This window comes from Podarcis vaucheri (genome assembly GCF_965113315.1).
Source record: "Podarcis vaucheri genome assembly, chromosome: 4".
NCBI classification, from domain to species: Eukaryota; Metazoa; Chordata; class Lepidosauria; order Squamata; family Lacertidae; genus Podarcis; species Podarcis vaucheri.
In genome coordinates this window covers 80069110-80093643 of record NC_138762.1, presented here as the reverse complement: position 1 = coordinate 80093643, position 24534 = coordinate 80069110, and the positions used below count along the sequence as shown (strand labels likewise).

At 44.3% G+C, this 24534-nt stretch overlaps 1 protein-coding gene across 2 annotated transcripts in view; it reads left to right on the top strand.

Moving 5' to 3' along the window:
• Positions 1–4854: 4854 nt before the first annotated feature.
• Positions 4855–24534, top strand: part of UXS1 (UDP-glucuronate decarboxylase 1) — a 39288-nt gene continuing 19608 nt past the window's right edge. The window contains exons 1-5 of one of the 2 annotated variants that reach the window (XM_082218759.1): positions 4855–5140; positions 15789–15816; positions 18016–18064; positions 19367–19410; positions 20495–20555. In XM_082218759.1, coding sequence (XP_082074885.1) covers positions 5041–5140; positions 15789–15816; positions 18016–18064; positions 19367–19410; positions 20495–20555 — 282 coding nt within the window. In that variant the 5' untranslated portion in view covers positions 4855–5040. The remainder of the gene's footprint in view (positions 5141–15788; positions 15817–18015; positions 18065–19366; positions 19411–20494; positions 20556–24534) is intronic. The other variant, XM_082218758.1, reaches the window with a different exon arrangement.

Sequence of the window (24534 nt, the reverse complement as noted above, 5' to 3'; positions counted from 1 at the left end):
TACACGAGACAAATGCCCCTACACGCACACACCAGTTACGTCAGGGAATATGCCCTTGCCTGGTGAGTTCCCGCCTCCCCCCAGTGGAAATAAAGACACATGACACAGATATTTAAGGTTAATGGGCTAAATATGGCCACAACTTTATTGGTTACAGGTGATGAGCGGTATGGGCTTAGGCATTGGTCCTAACCAACTATCCGGATTCAGCCTGTTCGCTTGAGGTCTGGGAAGGGTTAACCACCAGTAGGGGGAGTCCTGCTGATGCACATCAACTAGGAACTCCCCCGGGGGGTCACCGCTGGGGGGGGGCGTGCCTTAGGCCCTCACCTCCATAGGCTTGACTGGGAAGAATATAGCTCAAACATACTGAGGGTTTCCCACTGCAACCTCGGCTCTTTTTTGCCACAGCGCAGGCTGTTGTCTGTCTGGTGCAGCTGGCTCAGAAACTAGCACTGCTACGAATATACACAGGAGCGCGGCGTAATTATGCATTGTGACGTGAGAGTGCTCATCGCTTGAGAGAGCAAGCGATGAGACAAGAACTTTTCAACAGTTGGTTTTTATTAAGAAAATATAATGACATGGCAATTTAGTAGTTAACTGCAAAGGCGACCCCCAGAGACCCCAACAGCAGAGAAAGGGATTAAAAGTGATGCTGCAACAAGGTTGCTTGGTGTGAATTGCTTTGCTTTTCAGTGGAAATTTAAAGGCTGGCGTGTGAGAGCACACACATGCACATAAGAGAGAGTTTTGCTGTTTCTTCTTTATGCAGAATTATTAGCAATGGGGAAAATTCAACATGAACTTAAGAATAAGAGACTTTACTCAGCAGTGACAAGGCTTTGCTAGACAGAATCCACTGGAAGTGGGAACGAACAAGAATACTTAAAACTGACACCAGTGAAGCTGGCAAAGATGTATAAGGTAGACAATAAATGTTGGAAGTGTGGACAGAAAGAAGGGACATTCTATCATCAATGGTGGGAATGCAAAAAAATTAAAAGGTTTTGGGAGGAGATTTACAACGAAATGAAAAAAATGCTGAGATACACCTTCGCCAAAAAACCAGAAATCTTCCTATTGGGTATGGTAAGAAAGGATATTGAAAGGAAAGATCGCAAACTTTTCCAGTATGCGGTAACGGCTGCTAGAATTGTGTTAGCCCAGAGATGGAAGCAGGAGGAAATCCCAACTGTGGAAGAGTGGAGAGAAAAACTGACAGAATATGTAGAACTTGACAGGTTAACAGGGAAAATTAGATATATCAAAGACCAAAAGTTTATTCAAGACTGGGAGAAATTTGTGGGCTATCTGGAAAATAACTGTGATGTAAATACAACGCTAGTGGGTTTTAAAGAGGCACTGTAAAGACCCAATAAGTATTGTCTATTAGAAATAATGAAAGAAAGGAGGAAAAATGGCAATATGTAAGAATGGAATGTGTAAGAAAGGATAACTACGAATGATTGTCAGTAACGTTGAAGGAAGTCAAAAATGGATAAGAATGTTGTAATATGGATAAAATGTATAATTGGTTGGAAACCAATAAAATTTTAAAATGCAAAAAAAAAAAAAAAAGAATACTTAAAACTGGAATCAGTTGAGCTGAGTTTATCCCAACAATACCTCTTCTGGAATCACATAGCAGTTCATAAGAACATATTCAGCTATGAGTTCTAAAACTTTGGCATAAGTTGTTACCGAATGTATGAGGAGCCTCTCATGAGTGCGATAGGGGGTGCCACCCCCTAGATACCAAACTTCCTGCTGGCCATATACACAAACACACCACCAGTTTCATTCTGAAGGCAGCGTTGCAAGGTGTAAAACTTACAGCGGTCGTTCAGTGAAAGGTTGCATTATAGGGACCTGCCCTAAGTACCTGTCCTTCCAGGGGAGCGGGTGGCGCTGTGGTCTAAACCACCAAGTCTCTTGGACTTGCTGACTGGAAGGTCGGCAGTTCGAATCCCTGTGAAGCGGTGAGCTCCCATTGTTCTGTCCCAGCTCCTGTCAACCCAGCAGTTTGAAAGCATACCAGTGCAAGTAGATCAATAGGTACCACTGTGACTGTAAGGTCAACGGCGTTTCTGTGCGCTCTGACTTCCATCACGGTGTCCCGCTGTGCCAGTAGCAGTTTGGTCATGCTGGCCACATGACCCAGAAAGCTGTCTGTGGACAAACGCCAGCTCTCTCGGCCTGAAAGCTAGAGGAGCGCCGCAACCCCATAGTCGCCTTTGACTGGACTTAACCGTCCAGGGGTCCTTGGCCTTTTACCTGTGCTCCCAGAAGGGCAGCTGCTAGTAAATCAGAAGCAAATGAAGTAACTGGTGTTGAAGTCAGGAAGGAAGGATTGCACAAAAGCTTTACCAGGAAAGGCAGAATGTGTGTAATTTCAAACAAGGTAGTGTTTTTCAAACTGGTGTGGGAAACCACGGATTCTTGCAAGCTGAAAACCTGTAATAGTAAACAAATCTCCTGAAAGGACTACTTCCCATCACTACTGGTCTTCTTCCGCCACATGAAGCCGCAGGGTGAGTGTTTGAGGGCGTATTACCAGCCCACCACTGGTTTGGCTGGTGTCCCATGTGACCTATTGCCTACAACCATACCCAGAACCTGGTGCAATGCTCAGGGGTTTGCGGCAGATATGAGATTCCCCTGCAGGGAAGAATGATGTAGAAACAACTTCATGGAAAGTTGTTTTGTAAAGCACTGTCTTAAGACAGCAAATGCCTGAAGTGGTCAAGACGACCTTGAGTTGATGATACCATCATCTCTTTGTGATTTGGCATCTAGGAATCATTACTGAAATAAGTATGTTGTCTTACCTACCATCATATTAACTCAAGCAATTCCTGCTAATTTAACATACTGGATGTAGTGAGGTGCCAGTCTGGTACAGTGGTTAGAGCAAGGTGGTCCATCCCAAGGGCCACATGCGGCCCTTGAGGCCATTTGTGGTAGCCCTCAACAACATTCCTCATGCTTCCTTTCCCAAGCTGGGTAAGCAAGGCCCTGGGCTTTGGGAAGGAGACACAAAGACTCTGTCAGGGTCCTGGGATCCTAGAGTCCTCTCTCTTCCTTCACAAAGCTTAGTCAACACCACCCTAGCATTGGGAAGGAGGTGGGAGGGCTGTAGGACCCTAGTGACCAGATAGAGGGTCACTGATCCTTATCTATACAACTATACCATACCCTCCAACATCTTTCCGATGAGAATAGGGACATCCCAACATTTCTCCAATGAAAATAGGGATGTCTTACCATACTCTCCAACATTTCTCCGATAATAGGGACATCTTTAGGAAAAGCGGGGCATACCAGGATCAAATCAGAAACTGGAACAGCTTCTGAAAATCTGGGACCACCCCTGGAAAATAGGGACACGTGGAGGGGCTGCAATACAACCTTTAGAAGACATCTGAAAGCAGCCCTGTATAGGGAATTTTTTTAATGTTTAATCATAGAATTGTCGAGTTGGAAGGGACCCTGAGGGTCATCTAGCCCAACGTCCCTACAATGCAGGAATCTCAGCCAAAGAATCCATGACAGATGGCCACCCAACCCGTTTAAAAACCTCCACCAACTTTTCTAAGGGACCCTGCTCTGCTGTCAAAACAGCTCTTCCTTTTATTGTGTTTCTTATGTATGTTGGAAGCTGCCCAGAGTGGCAGGGGCAACATAGTCTGGTGGGCAGGGTATTAAATTTTTTTTTTAAAAAATGGAATAGGACGTCCCTATTTTCATCAGAGAAATGCTGGGGGGTATGGAGTTATATGACCCCCCCCCAAGCCATCTGAAGGCAATTCTGTATAGGGAAGGTGTTGTTCTTTTAATGTTTAATTATGTGTTTATATATGCTGGATGCTGCACAAAGTGGCTGGGGGAACCCAGTAAAATGATGATGATGGAATAAAATGCCCCTATTTTCACTGGAGAAAAGTTGGAGGTAATGTTTTAAGGGCTTTACCTTTTGGGACATCAAAAGGTCTCCCCCCCCCCCGGTGCATTTAGTAATCATTACAGAGGCAGCAAGATCCTTAGGGGCAGCAGATGTTGATGTTCATGTTTCCCTGGAGCGCAAAGCCTCCAACGCTTCTCTGATGAAAATAGGGACGTCCTCTTCCAATAACAGTAATAATAATTTTTATCATTTATACCCCGCCCATCAGACTTTGTTGCCCCAGCCCCTCTGCGAGGCTTCCAACATATATAAAATTTGCGTAACAAAACCAACCGCCTCTATCCACTCCATATATATATATATATATATATAAATTTTCAACATATAATTTTCAGCAATCATTTAACGCATTTTCATATCTTATACAATTTTTGACTTCCATCAATCACATCTGAAAATTCCCCAATCTTTCCCACTTAATTTACATTTCTTAATTTCACTATTACTTTTAATTTTCTTAACTAAGAACTCTCTTCATTATCTCCCTTGCGACATTTCATAGATACAAAACTTCTTGTAATCCTACAACTGTTGATTACAATTGCTTTTCAGATAGTTCACATATTTTTATCCCAGTCCTCTGAGAATCTCTGGTCCTGCAGGTTTCGAATCCTTCCTGTCGTTTTATCTAATTCTGCATAGTCCAGCCTCTATCCACTCCTAATCTGAAATTCCCCACCAATGCCAGCGAACCCTCGAGGCAGGAAAAATAAATACTGTAAATCACAATTTCTCTTCTTCCCACGCATGCGCAGTAAGCCAGCGTGACCTCACGCCCTCCCACCTCCGCGTCATCTCCTTCCCCTTCCGTCGCCTGGAAATAGCGGGCCGAGCCCGGCGAGGAAGGAAAGGAAGAGCCGCTTTGCCCGTGTGCGCATGCGCGTCGTCGTCGCGGCCGGGAATTGGCTCTCGTCCGTCGTCAGCGGCTGCTGCTGCTGCTGCTGCCGCTGCTGGTGGCGCGGCGCTCCGGGGACGCCGGCGTCGTGTTTTTGGCGTATGCTCGGCGGCGCCTGAGCTCCGTCCGCTGCGCCCCGGGCCTCCCTGTGCCGCCGCCGCCGCCCGCCCCGCCGGGGATGCTGAGCAAAGGGGCGCTGCAGCGCGTGCTCTCCGCCGTCAACAGGAGGAGGAGGATGAAGCTTCTCATGGGGCTCGCCCTGGTCGCCTACGTCGCTTGTAAGTGCCCAGGCAGGGTGGGTGGGGGCTCCCATTCATTCGCCTCTTCCCAAAATGGAGGGGGGGCACCGCGCGCTTTCCCTCGGTTTTTCATTTTTGCAAATTGCAGCAGCCCGAAGGGTTGCACCAAACGCTGGAAGGGAGGGAGGGAGGGAAGCGACATGGTGGGGAGACAGATGTGACATAGCAATTCCGCCTTCTTTTTTGCAAAAGGTTCTCGGGGGGAGTCAAGAGTTTCTGGTGGAAGTTTGCAAAGTCCCCGTCGCTTCTTTTTCAGCGGCAGCGGGCAGGAGGGAACCCTCTTGATGGCGCTTTCTGGTTGGGGGGGGGTTGGGGAGGGGGTGTTGCCCAAACTTTAGCAAAGTCTAAAAGCAAAATGCCCCAAGCCTCCGACCGTGAATGTGCCTCCAGGTTAGGCCCCAAGTCCGTATTTGAACACTGACCAGAGTGTGCTTTGAGATTTTGTGGTGTGTGTGTTTGGCAGTGGAGGAGAGTAGCTTCTCTGTGTTCTCAGGTGATGGCAGTGTAATAGTTATGTCTACTCAGGAGTAAGTCCTGATAAATTCAAAAAAGGTAGGCCGAGTCAAACAAAAAGATAGTTGTGTCCTGTGCTTACGATTTGCATTTACCGCAGCTGTGTCTCTTTTTGGCTGGGAAACCTAATAAAAACATTCTGCTGCTGGTTCTCTGAATTAAACTAATGGCTTGCTCACAGGACCTGTTTCCAGTGTCCAGGCTTATATTCTCTCTCTTTCTCTTTTCACCTGCCCCCCTCCCCCTGCCAGGGTTGCATTGTGGCAAATGTCCATCTCACCACCACAAGCAGGGTTAGCCTTTTCACATCCATTAGAAGGTATCGGTCAGTTTGAGGATATTTTCAGAAACATGCTGGAAACTGAATGGCGCGCATAAGGAGGCTCCTTCTAGACTAAGGCCAGCTTGTGAGCTTTTTCCACAGGGTGTGTGTGTGTGCACAAATGTCACAACAGTAGATGCTGATGTTTTGTACCATTGCAAATATCGGGTTTGACTGGTAGCAAAGTATCTGGCATTGTATGTGCAAAAGAAGAATCGGATGACCTGTCAGCAGTAAGCACAGTACAACCTGTAAGCACAGTGCCAATCTGTAGAAAAAGTTTGTCTTGGCGTCACATAGGCTGAAGAGAATCTTATATGCCATCCTGACGCCATGGTGGCAGGGACACTATAAAAGTGTAATAAAGAGAAATGGCAATTTTTCGCATCCCACAAATAGTTCACAGCCTGAACTAATGAAGTAACAACTTGGACTTTAATTGACCTTGCTGTGGCTAACCTTTTCAACTCTGCTACCGCCTGAAGAGGTTTTCCACAGAGGTTTGCACAAAACAAACGCACAGAGGTTTTGCGCAGAGGAAACGTACTGGACAGGCAGATATTCTATACATGTTTTGTAACATGAAGGCTGAAGCAGCAAGGAGGTTGAACATATATCCTGGGAGAACCCTCTTGTCCAGCGTTCCCCAACCAAGTCCCCTTCGGATGTCGTTGGACTAGAGCTCCCATCATCCCTCACCATTCCGCCCCACAGTGGCTGGGGCTGATGAGAATTATAGTCCAAAATATTGAAGGAACAACAGATTGGAGAAGATGGATATAGCCAGGGGTTTTTTTCCAGCTGGAACTCAGTTCTGGTACCTCTCAGGTGAGTGTCATTATCTTTATAAGAGAACAAGGGAGGCATTCATGATGGGCACCTCTTTCTAGAAAGAAAGCACAGGATAGAACCCACAGGGCTAGATCAGGCAGGTGCCATCCCCATGGTCGGCTACTGAAGTGATCAAAGATCAAACCCGAGGCTTTCTGCATGCAGATCATCTGCTTTCCCACTCAGCTATAGTTTAACGTGGGCCTTGCTTTAGAGTCTGCACACTTCAGCACTGACATGGCTCTGTTGTTTTTGCTGCGGAAGGAAGGCAAGAGTCCATTTCTGCTTTAAATAACAGTGGTCAGATACCTGAATGTGGTGGAAGTGGAAGGAAGTAGTACAATAAAATACAATATAGTATTTAAAAGCAACAAAAATACAATTAAAAATCAATATAAATATTTAATTTGATGTGCTGTTCTTTTTTTCTTCTTTAACCATTAATCCACAGACACCATGTGGACCATCTGAATGACGCTTGTGGAATAATGATGGTCCAAACCATGGGCCACAGTTCGGAAACCTATGGTTTAGCGCTTTTTGTACATTCAGGCTTACACATTTCAGGGTTGCAATACAAGCACGTCTGATGTACTATCTTGTTGCACCGATAAGGAGCGAGGAGAAAATCCCCAGAGTTTTCCTGGTGGCTCATAGCAGTTTCCACTCCGCTTAAAAGGAGAAACAAACAACAGTCCAGATAGAGCAGTAGGCAAACTAAGGGCACGCTCTTCTTTGCGTAATAGAATGTCTCCAGGGTTTCCTTATTTAGGAGCATTGTAGTCATTTAATGTAAGGACAAGCCCTAGGGCTTTAGCTTATTGCTTTAACTGGTGAAGTAATGCTTACGTTCTAAAGTATGTTGTAGACATCGCCTCTTGTCTTGGGTGGTCCAGAAAGGCCTAGAAATACAGTGGTGCCTTGCAAGACGAAAAGAATCGGTTCTGTGATTCTCTTTGTCTAGCAATTTTTTCATCTTGCGAAGCAAGCCCATTGACGGATTAGCGCTTTTAGCGGCTTATCTGCTGATCGGATCAGCTGATAAGCGGCTTAGCGGCTTAGAATAATGGGGGGAGGGGAAAAAACCAGGAACTCGCAAGACATTGTCTTGCGAAGCAAGCCCATAGGAAATTCGTTTTGCGAAGCACCTCCAAAACGGAAAACTCTTTCGTCTAGCGAGTTTTCTGTCTTGCGAGGCATTCGTCTTGCGGGGCACCACTGTATTTGAGTATGTGAGTGGGTAATGAAAGAAAGTATTTGAGTGTGTTTGTTGAAAGTGTGCCTCAGGTTCATTTCAGCTACTTAACTGGCATAGCCTATGTGTGTAGCGGAATGGGCTTGTAATCTTCAGCAAGGTGTGTTAGTAGTTACAATTGCTGCACATTCGAAAACTCCTAGTATTATTGTTAATAATAGTAATTAATAATAGAAATGTTTCACAAACTAGTGCACGTAAGCAAGAGGGTGGAGATGTGGAGGAGGGGCTTGTATTTCTTGTCCCTAGTTATGGTGCAAACAATATCCGCTTGGTGCCTAAGATGCTGACTAGTTTTGTGACACCACTCCCATCCAGCCCGCCATGCAACTGTTCAATTATAACTGGGGTGGGTTTTTTTATGGACATTCTATAATTTGTGTAAATTGCTTAGAGATTACGGGTGGTTAAACAGTATGTAAATTCCCATGAGTAAATAATATTCCCCATAGCAGTCACAATAGTATGCTAGCTAGGCAAAAAGCGTTGTGCTGTCAAAGGCACAAAATATTTCACTTTTGAGTGCTCAGAAATTGTTACTCGGCAATAAAAGCATTTATTTTACAGAACTAACGCAACAAATTTCTGTTGGTAGCACAGAATCCGAAAGGCCATTGAGGTGAACTTTTAAGTTCCTCTGGAATGGTTGCAGTCTCAGTAGCTTAACTCCAGGTAGTAAATTATGTGTTACTAAGCGGGTGGCGCTGTGGTCTAAACCACAGAGCCTAGGGCTTGCCGATCGGAAGGTCGGCGGTTCGAATCCCCGCAACGGGGTGAGCTCCCGTTGTTCGGTCCCAGCTCCTGCCAACCTAGCAGTTCGAAAGCATGTCAAAGTGCAAGTAGATAAATAGGTACCGCTCTGGCGGGAAGGTAAACGGCGTTTCCGTGAGCTGCTCTGGTTTGCCAGAAGCGGCTTAGTCATGCTGGCCACATGACCTGGAAAACTGCCTGCGGACAAACGGCTCCCTTAGCCAGTAAAGGGAGATGAGCGCCGCAACTCCAGAGTCGTTTGCAACTGGAGTTAACTGTCAGGGGTCCTTTACCTTTTTAAGGGAGGAATAATCATCCCTGACTGATGTTCTATATATTGTGTTGTTTTTCTGTGTACGTTTGCTTTGTGAGGGGTTGAGCAACAAATAAAAATTTTCAGAAAGGGTGATACGTTTTGTTGTTGCTGATTTTCTTCAGTTCTCTGTAGAAGTCAGATAATGCTTAAGTGCAGTAGCTTTTAATAGCTGAGAAGATCGATCCAATTCTGCAGGTCGATGTACTGGCAATAGCTGTCTTGATGCTTCCTTGAAAAATGATTAAGTGGTTTTGTGGCAATGGCCTATCTCCACCCCCTTATTTCAGCATCGCCATTACAGGAATAGTTCTGTGAATGATTCATATTTGGAATATGGTAAAATATTAGCACTGACATACTGAAACAAAAAACTAGGTGCAGTTCATCCAAAACAAAGGCATTATTTAGATTCTAAGGAACATGTACTTGTGGCTGAATGTTTTTCAGAGCCACCAAGGTACCAGAGCAAGGCTGAAATCCAGGTTCAGAGGTGTCCAGTTAATGTGATACAGTGGGTAAAATATTGCCTGCCAAGTCAAAGAGACAGAGGATGGGATTCAACTAAATGTGTCCCATCAGCTCACGGATTTCTGCTTGTGCAGTGGGACTTTTACCTTTCTCCCCTGCCAGCATGTCCCCACACCTGCCCCAAATGTGCTCCAGGGGGTTGGAGTGAACCCCTAGAACAGATTTTGGGGGGTATGGGTCGGGGAAGAGAGAGACAATGTTCCGAGGTACAAGCAGAAATCATTGCACTGACAGAACGATCACCCAGCGCTAAGGTGGATGCAACCCATTGTCATCAACTTTAAAGCGAATGCTTGCTTGCTGAAGCTTGGAGCATAAAATCAAACTTAATCTTGGCCTTCATGGAAAGTATATCATTTTTTGACACGTCTGCTCTCAAAGATAGGTGCACCATGACTTAGTCTGGTGTGGGTAAAGTGCCTGAAACTGTAATGTGTCTAATTAACTCTTATGGTTCTGTAATTAAATCGCGACAGGAACAATTGGCTCATTGTCCACTGTAGTTAATGGTAAAATGCAGCTAATGGATTCACAAGCAGGGCTTTAAGGGCGGGTTGGTGGCTTTGAAGTTTCTTGAAGTTAATAAAAGAATTGCCTTTCTGTTTATGCAACCCGATAGGGTCTTGTGACTAAATATCAGCTCGATCAGAGGAACTGTTGCCACAGCACTTGTTTGAGCTTTTGTTTCCAGTGTTTTCCGTCAAACAATGCACACCCGTTTGGCCAGAATGGAGTCGCTTAGAACTATGCAGCAAGGCAGTTTTTAAGGTAGAAAAAATAAATAAATAATTACACTGCTCCCCTCCCACCTCCAATACGTGGTATAGCATGTGAAGCGAAAATTTTCTTAATTTGGATGCTTTCCTGTCTTCCCAGCTATTGCCCAGTAAAGGTAAAGGGACCCCTGACCATTAGGTCCAGTCGTGGCCGACTCTGGAGTTGTGGCGCTCATCTCGCTTTATTGGCTGAGGGAGCTGGCGTACAGCTTCCGGGTCATGTGGCCAGCATGACTAAGCCTCTTCTGGCGAGCCAGAACAGTGCATGGAAATGCCGTTTACCTTCCTGCCGGAGCGGTACCTATTGATCTACTTGCACTTTGACATGCTTTTGAACTGCTAGGTTGGCAGGAGCAGGGACTGAGCAACGGGATTCGAACCTCCGACCTTCTGATCGGCAAGTCCTAGGCTCTGTGGTTTAACTCACAGCGCCACCCGCATCCCACGCCTTCCCAGTTATTGCCCATTAATTACTCCCTATTGATCACCCATTTCCTCTTTTCAGACTGCTAAATTGCTGTTTCTCATTAGCTGCCTTCTCTCACCTACATCAAGAGAGTTTCTGGCAGCTGCCGTTGGTTGCATCCAGAAGGTGTGGTGTCCGTTGTAAGGTCCTACTGTTTTGGTGGGACACATTTAAACATTTTCAGCATTGACTATGCCCAATTCTCATGAGCACTTGTGTGTGATCTGCTCGCAGGCATGCTTTCGGCTCTCTTTCAGCGGAATTATTGCTCCTGTGCATCGTTCCCTTCTTAATTCACACGAATGATAAGCATCCTAAAAAGCGAGTGTGGGCAGAGCACAAGAGGGAATCCTTACCTGGGGTTTTAGTTCATTTCAGTTACGTTCACTATATCTGTGCCTCCTTTGAAACGAAGTGCTCGTTCATCTTGGCTTGGAGGCATCTAGCATTAGCAGATAAAAAACCACCTGTCTCTGGTATCTCTTTCCAAGTGTCTCCAGCGTGTAGCATTTCTCCCTGTCTTTGGCTTCCATGCTCCCACCCTTGGACTCACTGCTTGAGTCCACTGCATGACCTTTGGACAACCATAGACATTTTTACCACCAGTTCTTGAGAATGATTCATCCCTAAATAGACAACTCACCAGCTTCTGTTCCCTTTCCCTCCAAGGATCAGTTTAAAAGCTGTTCTACCACCTTTTTCATTTTAAGCACCCATCAGCCATAGAAAATACCATACTTTCCCATGTATCAGACTCTGTTTTTTCCCTTTAAAAAGCATGTTAAAAAGTGGGGGTCATCTTATACATGGGTAGTGCATAGGGTGGATGTTTGATTGGTTGCTGACGCGTCTGTCAGCAGCTATTGTGTGTGTGATTGGTTGCTGCGTCAGTGGGTGGTGTTGATTGGCTGACGCTCAGGCAGTTGGGCATGCAATTGGCAGCTTCTGCTGGTGATGGGACAGACGGGAGGCGGATTTTGCGACGTGTGTGGGTGAGTGATTTTCGGCAACCCCCCTAAAAAAAAGCTCAACACCCCCCTTAGTTCAACAACCCTGTACCATCTTCCCCCATTTTCTTAAATTTGAGTTCCTAAAAATAGGGGGCGTCTTATACACGGGGGCGTCTTATAGCTGGAAAAGTATGGTACTTTGATTCTGCGAAGGATGCACATTATTAGGAAGGCATGCTTAAAATCTGGGGCAGGTTTGTTGATTTGTTCCCATGGCTCTTGGCAACCCGGCTGGCTAGCAACCAGTCCATTAAGTGTGTCTTGTGTAGTGAATGGGCCTTGGAAGTGTGTGGACATGCCCTTAAGGCAAATTAAGGTCACTGAATAAATGCTTTGTGGTGTGTGGGTGTTTGTGTTCTGTGCACTCCTCAGGGCAACTTGCAACAATTTTAAATTACAAGGCCATAGAACATACTAAAATGTGCACACACACTGTTCAAATAAGCTTAATCAGGAACCAAAGAATTTGAATGTTTACTGTGTCTGGATTCAGGATATATTAAAGAGAAGGTTGGAATTGTTGCTTTGTTTCGCACATAATGGTCAGCTTGTTGAATTTATAAAGCCATCATCGAAAGAATAAAATCTCACTTTACTGAAGATGGTTATTTCAGTTTTCTCCCATATTTTCTTAATAGTTTTAAAGTAATTAAATGTTTCTGGGTGCTCTTACTGTGATCAGTAGCTTAAAACAACAAATGATTTTTAAAATGCAAAAACACTAATTACAATGCATTTGGTACTATTTTTCTCTGTAGACAACTAAGAAACAGCTAGCATTCTGTTTTCAGTTGCGTTCACAGCCAGGAAGTGTTTGGAAGCATGCTTGCATTTCTTGTATATCTTTAACCCACTCATCCATAGTAGAACTTAATGATAAATCATCACATGGTATAATATGCCACGTGCTGTTATTCATCTGAGGTTGCATTTACCTAATTTTAAGACCTGCCAAGGAACAGATGATTCTGTCCTGATATGTAAAACCATAGAATTCAAAGAAGGCAAACCCCCACCCCAATGTCTGTATATCTGAGTTTCTAACACAGCCAGACAGAGACATACCTTTCCACCCAGAACTGCAATAGTATGGAAAAACCCACCCCCATTCCCCAGCTGGTTGGCAGAGGAGCAGGGGTGGGGTGCTCTGTATCTATGGGACACAGATGGCATTGTGGTCTAAACCACTGAGCCTCTTGGGCTTGCCAATCAGAAGGTTGGCGGTTCAAATCCCTGCGACAGAGTGAGCTCCCGTTGCTCTGTCCCAGCTTCTGCCAACCTAGCAGTTCGAAAGCACGCCAGTGCAAGTAGATAAATAGGTACCGCTCCGGCGGGAAAGTACACGGTGTTTCTGTGTCCTCTGGTTTCCGTCATGGTGTTCCGTTGCACCAGAAGTGGTTTAGTCATGCTGGCCACATGACTCGGAAAGCTGTCTGTGGACAAACGCTGGCTTCCTCAGTTTGAAAGCTAGATGAGCGCTGCAACCCCATAGTCGCCTTTGACTGGACTTAACCATCCAGGAGTCCTTTACCTTTTTATGCTCTGTGTCTTCACATCTGTGCTCTGCACTCATGTCTGCATGCACAAGAGAGAATGTGGGGTAGCTGCTCCCACTTCTGCTTTGGCCATTCTCTGTCACCACCAGGAGCTGGGTTCTTGGGAAGCATTGGCCAACAGCGAACATGGCTGTCAGCTGGAGAAAGGAGTTGGCCACTCTTAACGATATGTAGAATATTTCCACGTGAAACCACTAAACGAGAAAGCACCCAGGGAGCAAGACAAGTGCTTCACAAACATCCATTCCTCGCAAAATTCTCCCCCCGCCCACAGTGGCCGTTGACGGTCAAAATTTCAATACAGTACTGCCTAAAATAGGCACAGCCCTGATGCAAAAGGACATAGGTGGCGCTGTGGGTTAAACCACAGAGCCTAGGACTTGCCGATCAGAAGGTCGGCGGTTTGAATCCCCACGACGGGGTGAGCTCCCGTTGCTCTGTCCCAGCTCCTGCCAACCTAGCAGTTTGAAAGCACATCAGAGTGCAAGTAGATAAATAGGTACCGCTCCGGCAGGAAGGTAAACGGCGTTTCCATGCGCTGCTCTGGTTCGCCAGAAGCGGCTTAGTCATGCTGGCCACATGACCCGGAAGCTGCATGCCGGCTCCCTCTGCCAATAAAGCGAGATGAGCGCCGCAACCTCAAAGTTGGTCACGACTGGACCTAATGGTCAGGGGTTCCTTTACCTTTACCAGATGCGAAAATGAGACCCAGGCCCAACTCTCACGTTTTGTAAACTGAAGAGACAATCTGCACAAGGGAGGTACAGAGGAGAAAAAAACACAGAGAAGAGAACTGCGTTTGACAGTGCCAGAATAAATTAGGGAACTGTAAGCAGGCATTTGTATATATCTGGCATTCTTCCTTGACTACAATAGTGTGAGTTCCTGAGGGGGGTGAAGGTGACTTTGGTCTTCTGGCCAGCAGCAGAAGCTGAAGCTGCTTCACACCTTGCAATTCTTGGAGCAGCTGGGGTTCTTTGTGGACAAGGAACCCAATGTCTGGGGCCAGGCTGGCATTTCTTTTACCTCATGAGTTCTTCCCCCCAGGGTTCTTCTGGACCAGGAGCAGGGGACACCAGGCGGTAAGGATTGAATTTGCCGCCCCCCCCTACTCTCTTCACCGGCTCTGTTTTGCCCCTGAAGCATTTCTGCCAGGTTGGAATTCGTCCTTAAACTGGCACAATGCCTCTTTCTTGGGTGATGAGAGAGATTTGTGTCAGTGTGTATGGAAGCTAGCTTACTGTGCAGAGCTGAACAGTTAACATCCATTGCACTGCCTGCTCTTGTCTCTGTGCCGCCGCCACCCCTCCCCGGCATGTTGACCCATGGAAGGTTGCCCCTCTCTGTCTTATCACAGATTTGTAGAGTGGGAAGAGACCACAAGGCTCATCTAGTCCAACCCCCTGCAACGCAGGAATCTTTTGCCCAACGTGGGGCTCGAACCCACAATGCTGACGTCAAGGGTCTTCATGGCTCCCCTTTCAAACATGATGTGTGTTCAGTGGGGCATATGATTTGGGAAAGTGGAAAAATAAGGACCATTTAGTTTGCTAGAAGATTTCTATGCATATGGTACTTCTGCAGATAAAATAACTTGTAACCTGGTGGTATCTAGTCATATCTGATGGCTTTTTTCTGGTGTGCCCCCGCCGCCGCCCCCGCCTGTGGGAAGCTTCACAGAATAGTCTAGTATGATTGTTGTATGTGATGATAATACAGTGGTACCTTGGGATACAGACGCTCCAGGTTACAGACTCCGCTAACCCAGAAATAGTACCTCGGGTTAAGAACTTGGCTTCAGGATGAGAACAGAAATCATGCTCTGGTGGCGCGGCAGCAGCAGGAGGGCCCATTAGCTAAAGTGGTACCTCAGGTTAAGAACAGTTTTGGGTTAAGAACAGACATCCAGAATGAATTAGGTTCTTAACCCGAGGTACCAGTGTATACGTGTTGTACGTTATTTCCTACTTGGAAACCTTCTGTGAAGTAATTTGTTTGCGAAGGAGAAGTATATTAAGCACATCCAGATTTGGGCTACCTGAATCTTGTTGCAGCTTGAGATGCTGAATGTTTTCCTGACTGTGACAATTAACATTCAGTACTTTGGGAGGACTAATTATTTTGGAATATTTCACCATCCCAATAGTCCTATAATCATTTGATATATACAGTATGACTTGTTTTCTGGAATACCTGCTCTTACCCTAATGAAGCTCACCTCGTTAATACCTGAAATGAATGTCTTCTGAATTGATTTAAAATATTTTCAAGCAACACTAATTCATTCTTTTTCTTTTCCCACAGCTGTATGGGGAAATGTACTCAACATGAGGTAACAACGAGTGCTTCTTTTTTCCCTTTTGTATGTCTGTGAGGATGTGAAGTAGAATTATTCTTTCTGTCAGAACAACAACAAAAAGTATCTTTCCCCCCAACCTTCCTTTCCTTCTTCCATGGAATGGAAGATAACGGGAAACATTCAGTTTCTCTGATTAAAAATGTTGTCGTCAGCCACAAATTTTTGGCGTGAGAAGAAAAAAGTGGCAGTTGAAAAGGCCCATCCACAAGTGTGGGACAAGGCCCTATAACTATTCTTCCCTCCCCCCCTTTACTGTCTCTTCCCCTTTCTCCTTCCTGGGGTGCAAACTCGGGAACAACAGTGGTAGATTTGTCATTAGTGAAGGTATTGCATGTGTCCTACAGGAGCAGTTTATATGCTGGAGATAATATATGAGTGGCGTGCTGCTGTTTTTGAAAGGAGCATGCCTCTTTGAGCAATATCTCTGTTGGGATTAGCCATGCAAATGTCCTTCAGAAGTTTATCAGAGTGGGGAAGAGATTGTCACTGTCGTCTTTGCAAAAACTTTGGGCCTTGTCCAATGTTAACCATTCCATTCACTCTATAGACTTCTGCTTGTCTAATGAAACTTCTTTCTCTTCTTCCTTTGCACCCTCAAAAATCTGCTCCAGGGGATTGTCTGGAGCAGAATTTGTGGGTGTGCAGGAAGAGGAGGGGGAGAATACATCCTGTCTGTTTGCACAGTGTTAGATACAACCCTATATCCTTGACTCCCTCTGCCCCAATTCTTTTGTGTGTGCTTTGCAGTCAGTGTTCCAAAAAGCTTTATCATATTATTACGAGATTGCATTCAGCAGAACTGTGTTTCCGAAAATAACTGTATGCTCCTTCCAAAGAAAGAAAGAAAAAGGCCACTCCTGCTTCCCGTTGTAAGTGGAGAGTCAGATTGGATTACTCCATTGGTAAAAATAAACATTTACTGGTGCTAATCCTGTGGCTGAAAGTGAGCTGGGTTCTTTGCTGTAGAAAATCCATATAACTGTGTGGGTTTCATAGGCTCTGATTGTGTTATCAGCACTTGAAACCCATAAGATTAAACAAGTTTGGCTGAGGATGTGGTTTCACCCAGTGAACCTTTTCTTCAAATGACTCTTAAGGTAACAAAACAGTTTTAACTCTGGAGTAGCTAACTTCTGGCCCTTCAGAGGTTGCTGGACTCTTCTCCCAATATCCCCTGTCAGCAGGGTCAGCAACTGGGGATGATGGGAGGTTGCAGACAACCACTGAGGGCCAGAGGTTAATCACTCCTGGTTTAACTCTTTTACTCCAGAACAAGGGCATATATAGCCACAGGTTTCTGGTGTATGAAAGGGCACAGGATTGACTTGTAACTTTCAGGGGCTTCCCACACTTTTTATAGAGCATCGTATCTGGGGTAGCATTTATGCAAAGGTGTTCATGACCTTCAGATCACGCACTGCATTCTATGTGCCAGGAGCTGGGTCTGCATGAACCCAGGAGTTTTTCTCTGTGCATCCTACATGCTATGCAGCTGTGTCAATGCGTTTTCCCGAAACTTGGGTCTCCCAACTGTTGTTGGACTACAACTCCCATCATCCTTGGTTAGCAGGACTGGTGGTCAGGGATGATGGGAGTTGTAGTCCAACAACAACTTTGAGAAGTTTGAGGGGAAACTGACCTATGTTGTGAAACAATCCTTACAGTTTGCAAACATAGGAATACTTGTGGAGGGTTTTCCCCCTTTGGTGATTCCACCCATGTAGGGTTTCCCAACCAAGTTTTGTACTCTTTAGGTGTGGCAGAAGGAATTGGAAGTTGTTGTTGGATTCTATCTCGCATCATCCCTGACAACTGGCTATACTAGCTAAGGCTGATGGGAGTTGGAGTCCAACAACATCTGGAGGTTCCCCATCTCTACTGTAAGTCTGCAACTTACACTCATTTAACTTGTGTGCATTCAGTTTTACGTGCTTAGCATTGTTTTTTTAAACAAAATTTAAAAGGGGCGGGCCTCTGGGGATGGGAGACTTTGGCAATCCCACCCAAAATTGCACCCAATGACTATGCCCAATTTTGGCTTTAGATGCGATCCCTGTAAAGTCACCCCCATGGAAATTGAGGGCTTACTCTATTCCAGCTGAACTTCTATTGCTGTATTTGGTGGATCTTTGGCCATTTTTAAAGTTTTCCTTATGGTTTTCTTCCTAACAGGTCTATCCAGGATAATAGTGATCAGAAAGTAGAAAATAAGATTGAAGAGGTCAGTACGCTGGATAATCCAGTATTATAATCCTTGCTTTCCCCACAGTCAGCATTTGCAGACTTCCACTGTTTTCCTTTCGTTGTCGGTCTTCTTTCCTTTCAATTCTATCCCCTCGGTGGAGCTGCCACTTTTATTTTTCTTCCCTTCAAATGTTGGCAAAGCTCACAGCCATTCAGCTCCACGCCAGTGTGTTGCTTTGTAGATGTCTTCCTTTAACATTCATACTTTGAGACCCTACTTGCTAGTTGTAAATAATAATATATAAAAAACAATTTCCGTTTGCCCCCACCGTATCCTCAGCCTTTGTGGGTGGGTAGTAACACATTCATCAGTGTTCGTAAAATATATAAACGCAGTAATAATGCAACCACAATAAGGCAACCTCCTTCTCTTTCCACACCAAATGTCTGCTCCCAGTGTATGTCAGGATTGAAATGGGTCGTGGGAGTAAAATGCTGGTTTCCTGTTGGCATTCTTTATCTTGGTTTCAGTGCTGCTAATATGCAGCTGACTGCAGCACCCACCCCTCAATTCTTTATGGCTGTGTCATCTTGTAAAGCTAAACTAAACCATGACTTAATGTAACAATGGAAGAATGGTTGTCAAAATTAATGGACTTAGCTGAGATAGCAAAATAGACATGTTTAATCAGGGGAAAGTCAGTGCTAACATTTACTAAAGATTGGTTTTAAATTATTGTACCCCACCTTCTTGTGCTGGTCTATAAGGATTTGATTATGACTAAAGATTGGAAACCTCTCGTAGACTTTTGTGTGAAAAAAAGAAATAATGACGCTTGAAGATAAAGTTTGTTCATAGAAAGTGGTTTTGTTGGGTGTTATATTGGAGTGGATGAAGTGAATATTGTTTATATATACCAGATGAAGAATCAGAAGTTCTTTAGTTTCTGAGCTTTATCTTTTCTATTTTCTCTATCTATTTCTTATTATCTGTCTTCTTTCTTTATTCTTTTTCACTATGTCTTTATCTTAAGTTTTGTATTTTTCTCTATGAACACTTTCATTTTAAATAACAAACTATGGCTTAATGTGAAAGTGCTGGTTCCCATGGCGGAGATAGCGTCTACTCTGCTTTTCCCTTGTGCTTTAGACCGATGTTGCAACTAAGCCAGAGTTTGGCGTAGGGTATCGTCTGAACCCAGGATCACAGTCAAAGCTCTCTCTTCTCTTTTAACTATGATCTGTAGTTTAAAAACAAATCTTGATTTGTTGTTCTTGCGGGGAAATATATTGATGCAAGGAAACCACACTGGGTGTTAACTGTCACTTTTGCCTTTAGGTTGTCGCGCCTTTAAGAGAGAAGATCCGAGAACTGGAGAAAAGGTATCTTCTAAAAGCCACGGCGACTGAAATGGCTTCAGATAGATGTTACATAGGGCATTGGGGACGCAGTGAAACCTTGCTTGACCCCACAGCACAGCTGCAGTGGAGCAGACCATAGCTCGCTTAATGCAACTCTTTGGAAATGGTTTTGCAGGTAGTGACAGATCAAGGAGAATTAACTAGGGCACACTCCCCAGTGTGTCTCTCAGTTCTGGAGCAACCAAAGCTGTGTCGGTGCTGAAACCAGGTTGAAATGAATGAATGCAAATTTTCTTGATCTAAGTGTGACTACGGTTGTATGGCTACAACCTTCTCAAGTACCTTTCCCGAATAAAGGATATGTTAATGACTGGGAGGTAGCTGTTTAAATCCCCAACAGTCTAGGGAGTTTTAAATTATTATTTTTTTAAAGTCATCGTGATCTAGATATTTAGAACTGTCACCACCTTCTCTCCCCCACTCCCTTTCATTGCATGTTTATATTTAAAAGTAGCCTAAAATAGAATGTACTGTTGCAGACTGATGGTACATCTGGCATCCAACACTGTGTACCAATGAAGCATTTTGTATTCCTGTTTTCATCCAGGAAGATAAGTGAGAGAAGCTGCAGATCAGTTCACAGTGTAAACAAAGAACTCGTGCTTTATGCCACGGCATTTGATATTAGTAACTTCTACGGAGGCTATAATGTTTGATCACCTAAGTCTAATGTTGGATACAACTCCGTACAGTAGCACCTCGGGTTACATTACCCTCTGGTAACGTAAACTTCAGGTTGCAAAAGCGGCAAACCTGGAAATGTTTCGCCGCGCGCACATGCGCAGAAGCGGTCTACTGCTTCTCCTCAGGTTGCGAAAACCTTGGGATCCGGCCGGACCTCCGGAATGGATTCCGTTCGCAACCGGAGGTACCGCTGTACTAATTTATTAGTTCATATGTATTGGCTTCCAGGAGTTAATGGTCTGTGATTCTCTCATGTAATGTTTACTGGGCATCGTAGGATAAACACATGTGCCAGTGATAAGTCTTCCAGCTTCAATAAGGTTTAAAATTTCTCCTTCTTCCATTTTGAAATGTTTCATAGTTTTACTCAGAAGTACCCGCCAGTGAAGTTCCTCTCCGAAAAGGATCGTAAAAGAATTTTGGTAAGTTGGCAACTTGCTCAGAACTCATCAGTGACCTAAATTTCTGCATAGGTTTATGGAGAAGAAACAACAAGCTGGCCGTTCTCTTTATGGCATGGCACACATTGAAAAGAAAATTCAGTGTACTTGTGTTAGCTTTTTGGCTCTTCCTAATTTAATTTTAAATTTTGGACATAGTCCTAAGGAGCAGTAATCCATATTTGAGTACCCAATTCTGGACTGAGCACCCAGACACTGTGGTATTGTTGAAGCTAAGTGGGCATGGACTGTGTGCTAAGAGAAGCCACAGGAAACCTCAAAAAGGGATAGAAAAATAAAAGATCACAAATGATTCCTGTGAAGGATGAAGTTTGTTAGAAAGAACATAGTTCTCTGTATTAAAAAGCAAAATACAGGCAACAGACTTTAACTCAGAATTTGAAGGAGTGATGCTCTTACTGGCATAAGTTTTCAAAAGATGTTCTTCATGCTGGCCCTTGCTTTGACTTATTTCAGCAGTCTTGCTTTTCCAGTGTGGTTTTTTCATTTAATAACAATATTTATATGCTGCCCCATAGTGGAAGTTTTGGGTGACTAACAGTAAAACAAAACCATAAAATAAAAAATCATAATGAAGACAGGAGCAGAGGCTAAAAGCAATGAGCTCTCAGAAGCACCAGAAAATAGAAACACTGAACATCTCCAGTAATTTCAGATTTTTGGAATGTTGAGATTAAAAAATTAAAACACCTGAAGAAGTATAAAGGCCTTCAACTGGTGCTCAAAGGAGTGCTAAGTAGGCACCAGGCGAGCCTCCTTGTGGATGACATTTTTTAATGGGGTGCCACCACTGAAAAGGCCCCCTCCACAATAACCATAAGTGAATAGAAATTCAGCAGTGGGGCACCCTGGAAAAGCTGGTAGCCGTTTGAAAATGCACAAATGCAAACATACTCTCAAGGTATATTGAATTAGTTGCCAAAGTTTGTGGTGGCAGCTTCGATGGTTTCTAAAAGGCTTAGACAAATCTGTGAGCGCTGTTAGCTGTGACATCGGAGGCAGAGTAGCTGTGGTTGCTAAGTGCTGGAGACAACCTACTTCAGCCGTCCAGCCGTCTAGTTCAGGATGAAATTGCAAGGCAGAATTGCTTGCGTGAAAGGGACTTCATGCCAGAAGCAGTTTGAATCCTATGCGTAATACAGTCGTACCTTGGAAGTCTAATGCTTTGCCAGTCAAACGTTTTGGCTCCCGAACTCCACAAACCCGGAAGTGACTGTTCCAGTTTGCGAACTATTTTTGGAAGCCAAACATCCAACAGGACTTCCGATTGGCTGCAGGAGCTTACTGCAGCCAATCAGAAGCTGCGCTTTCGTTTCCGAACATTTTGGAAGTCAGATGGACTTCCAGAACAGATTCCAAGGTACAACTGTACATGCCTGTCTGCGTGTATATAGTCTTTATGCACACTACCTGCACATTCTTAGAAATAGCCACATGTGCATATATAGCATGGGAAACTGCTACCACATGATGAAATTATTTTCTACATATAATAATATAATGATGATGATGATGTAGTTTTCATTAAAGGTGAAATTGAGCAGCTGATATTGGTAGAATTGCTCAGTGTCAAACATCTAGAAAGCCGTTTGAAATGTGAGCCAAATGAACAGCTGACACCAGTAGAAGAACGTTGGCTGCCTTGAATCTCTAAATTGGGGTTTCCCAAACTTGCGTCTCCAGCTGTTTTTGGACTACAACTCCCATCATCCCTAGCTAGCAGGACTAGTGGTCAAGGATGATGGGAACTGTAGTCCAGAAACAACTGGAGACCCAAGTTTGGGGAACCCTCCACTAAATAATGTGTAGGAGCTGCAGACTGTAAATGCAGACCTGAAATATTCCTGGTAATTAAATGACATGGAAACTAATTGACTCTTAGCTAAGAGCAATGTGTTGGTCATGAACTTTCCGTTAAAGCTGTGAATCAGAAATTCTGTTGATGTTACTGTGAGCACAGCATTGGACTCTGATTAAAGATTTGGTGGTCCTTTGTCCTTTTGATAAGCACCCTGTTGTTTGATAGAACTGGAGCTTTGTAGTTTTGGTGGAGTAAACCCAATATGTAGCAACCCAGGATTTTTGTGAGGCTTTAAGAACACTTTGACACCCTGATTCTAAACCCATTTACTTACAAGAAGACCCATTGATGTCACCTCTCCCAAATGTGCTTGTGTTCAGCCCTTAAATGCAGTCTGGGGAGAAGTGCAGGACTGTAAAAACAGTGTGACATTGCTCAAGCTAAGAGGGTCTGATCTTAAGCAGTGAGTGTTTGATGTGAGACAGCCGGGGAGCCCATATGTACTGTATGCAAAACTGAAGAAGAGAACGGTAACCCCCAGAAGGTTATTTTTATCAGGATGAAGATGCATATCACTCAGTTGCCTAGATTTCCTGAATGACTGTGCTAACCTTTAACAGGTTGTGTCAGTCAGAATGAGTAGCTTGTGCAGTATGTGTTCATCAGGAATGGTTTTTCAGGAGGTGCGGGGAAGCAGAAAATGGGATTCGGACGAAATCAGGAGCCCTTCTACTCATACAAGCAAGCACTTGGGTTGCAATCCAATTGCTGTGGTGTTGTACAAGAAATACACTTTCTTTTCATGAAGGTCACGTCTATGGATGGGAAGAACCACATTGTCAAGTAATTCAGTCAGTATAGGCAGTTCTGTGACTACTTTTTGTAGCCTCTGGTCTGGTATTGAGTGCAAATCTCTTGGGTTCTGATTAACTAGCTGTTGGATCCATGACTGGCCTCTGTGAAGAGGCATGGCCTTCTTCCAGGCTGATCCAGCAAACTTTCACTCTGACCCAGCAAAGCTGCTCTTAATTTACTGGGAAGGGTGTAGTGCAGGCTTCCTCACCCTCGGCCTCCAGATGTTTTTGGCCTACAACTCCCATGATCCCTAGCTAGCAGGACCAGTGGTCAGGGATGATGGGAATTGTAGTCTCAAAACATCTGGAAGACTGAAGTTGAGGAAGCGTGGTGTAGTGGTTGCCTCACAACACTTCTAGAATGGTTGGGCTTACTGATTTGGCTTTGAGTGCGAATTCATGAATGATCCTAGTGATGAGGTCAATGGGAGGCAGTTTCTTCCTTGAACACCACCCCAGCAATGCATGTGTAAAGGAACATTTGTTTAGTTGTGTCCGACTCTTCGTGACCCCATGGACCAGAGCACGCCAGGCACTCCTCTCTTCCACTGCCTCCCGCAGTTTGGTCAAACTCATGTTAGAACAGGTGGGACCAACGCCATAATAGGTTGCTCGGACACTTTAGGGTATTGCTTCCTTTATGGCTGCAATAATTTGCAAAGTGATACATGGATTGAAGTATAACCCATTCAATATTGTGAATGTAAAATCCAACCTTCTGAGATGTTGGTGAGCTTAAAAGTGGGTGAAAGATTTCTCAGTCTTTATTAGATGGCTGGAGATGTATAGAGTCTCTTGCACACAACTCTCTTACTGATAACATTGTTGTCAGACATTTGAATCAAATAAGGGGAAAGTTAGATTTTAAATTGTTTGGCCTGTGAGGCAAGTTAAAAAAAAAAGTTATTGGTGTGTGTTTAAAAAATATATGAATTCAGCAAATTTAATTCCCCCATTATGAAGTAAGAATCACTTTTGCGAATATATTAATTAACAAGTAAATAGCCAAGTTAGTGCATCGTTCGGTAGCTGTAAGAGTGTTTAAAAAATATATGAATTCAGCAAATTTAATTCCCCCATTATGAAGTAAGAATCACTTTTGCGAATATATTAATTAACAAGTAAATAGCCAAGTTAGTGCATCGTTCGGTAGCTGTAAGAGTCTTCCACTGTTAATTGTTCAAAGCATTAGTAATCACTTGTAATCTCACAGCTGCTATTTGGATTGCCTTAGCGGAGTACCGAAATTGGTTGTTATGTAATTGACCCTTACGAAGTTGCCACA